Below are 1,145 nucleotides of genomic sequence, written 5' to 3' on the forward strand. Positions count from 1 at the left end.
ATATATATGTATGTATGTATATCATATATATTAATATTATATATATATATATATTAGCTTGCATGTGATGCGGCTTCAGCTGAGAGTGTGTTGTGTGTTCCAGTACAATTGCATGCCATTTATTGAATCTCCAAAACAGTTCCTAAATATAATCCTAGAAGTATATTGTGCTTCATGTTTTAGCTACCGTAATACTAAAGGCTCTTAGGTAAGCAGTATTGTTTCCTCGTTATTCACATTCATCAAGACATCTAAAATAATAAAACAGTATTTAAGATCATCGTCATCATTTAATGTTCGCCTTCCATGCTGGCATGAGTTGGATGATTTGATTGGAACTCCTAAGCTGGAGAGCTGCACCTGGTCCCAGTTTGATTTGGCATGGTTTCTATGGCTGGATGCTCTTCTTAATGCCAACCACTCCGAGAGTATAATGGGTACCATTTACATGACACTAGCAATGGTCACTACTATGATTTCACCTGGTTTGACAAGTCTTCTCAATCACAGCATATCGTCAAGGTCTTGGTCACCTGTCATCACCTCCATGAAGCTCAACATTCGAAGACGATGCTTCAAAAAAAAAGATGTTGGTCATGTAGTTGATGATGTTGATATTCTTTGTCATCAAACATCAGAAGATAATTCTTCCTTGAAGTTAAACAGCAAAACCTTTGGCTTATGGTGGCAAGTTGAGATAAGCTCAGATTGTTTTGTTTTTTGTTTTTGTTTTCTTTTCTGTTCAAGATTAGAGTTGGGTAGAACATGATGTGGATCCTTTATATGTCATAAAATTTATAGAAAAGGTGGTTAAAGTTGATTAAATCAATCAACAGTATTTGACTGCTACTTGTATCATCAAGCCCAGAAGGATGAGAGTTAAAATTGACCTCCACATAAACTTGGCATCTAAAATGGCAATGCAAAAAGAACTTGAATAGTGTTTAATGTCTAGTTTTTGGGGGTAATGATCTAGATTCTAGATGATCAACTATGAATGGAAGAAGTGTACGGCTAGGGTGCTAGAGGAAAGTTTACAATCTTAAAATTTTATCTTCACAACCTTGATGTGATTTTGGACTTTGCTAAGTGTTATAGAGTATGGAAGAATATTATTATATTGTTTGAAATCATAAAGTACTGTC

The 1,145-nt window shown here is 34.8% G+C and overlaps 1 protein-coding gene across 1 annotated transcript in view; it reads left to right on the forward strand.

Moving 5' to 3' along the window:
* The window catches only part of LOC106883605 (dynactin subunit 3), a 40,257-nt gene extending 39,495 nt beyond the window's left edge, over nucleotides 1–762 (forward strand). The window contains exon 8 of the mRNA XM_052972052.1: nucleotides 748–762. Coding sequence (XP_052828012.1) covers nucleotides 748–762 — 15 coding nt within the window. The remainder of the gene's footprint in view (nucleotides 1–747) is intronic.
* The last annotated feature ends 383 nt before the right edge of the window (nucleotides 763–1,145 follow it).

This window comes from Octopus bimaculoides, chromosome 12, assembly GCF_001194135.2.
Source record: "Octopus bimaculoides isolate UCB-OBI-ISO-001 chromosome 12, ASM119413v2, whole genome shotgun sequence".
NCBI lineage: Eukaryota > Metazoa > Mollusca > Cephalopoda > Octopoda > Octopodidae > Octopus > Octopus bimaculoides.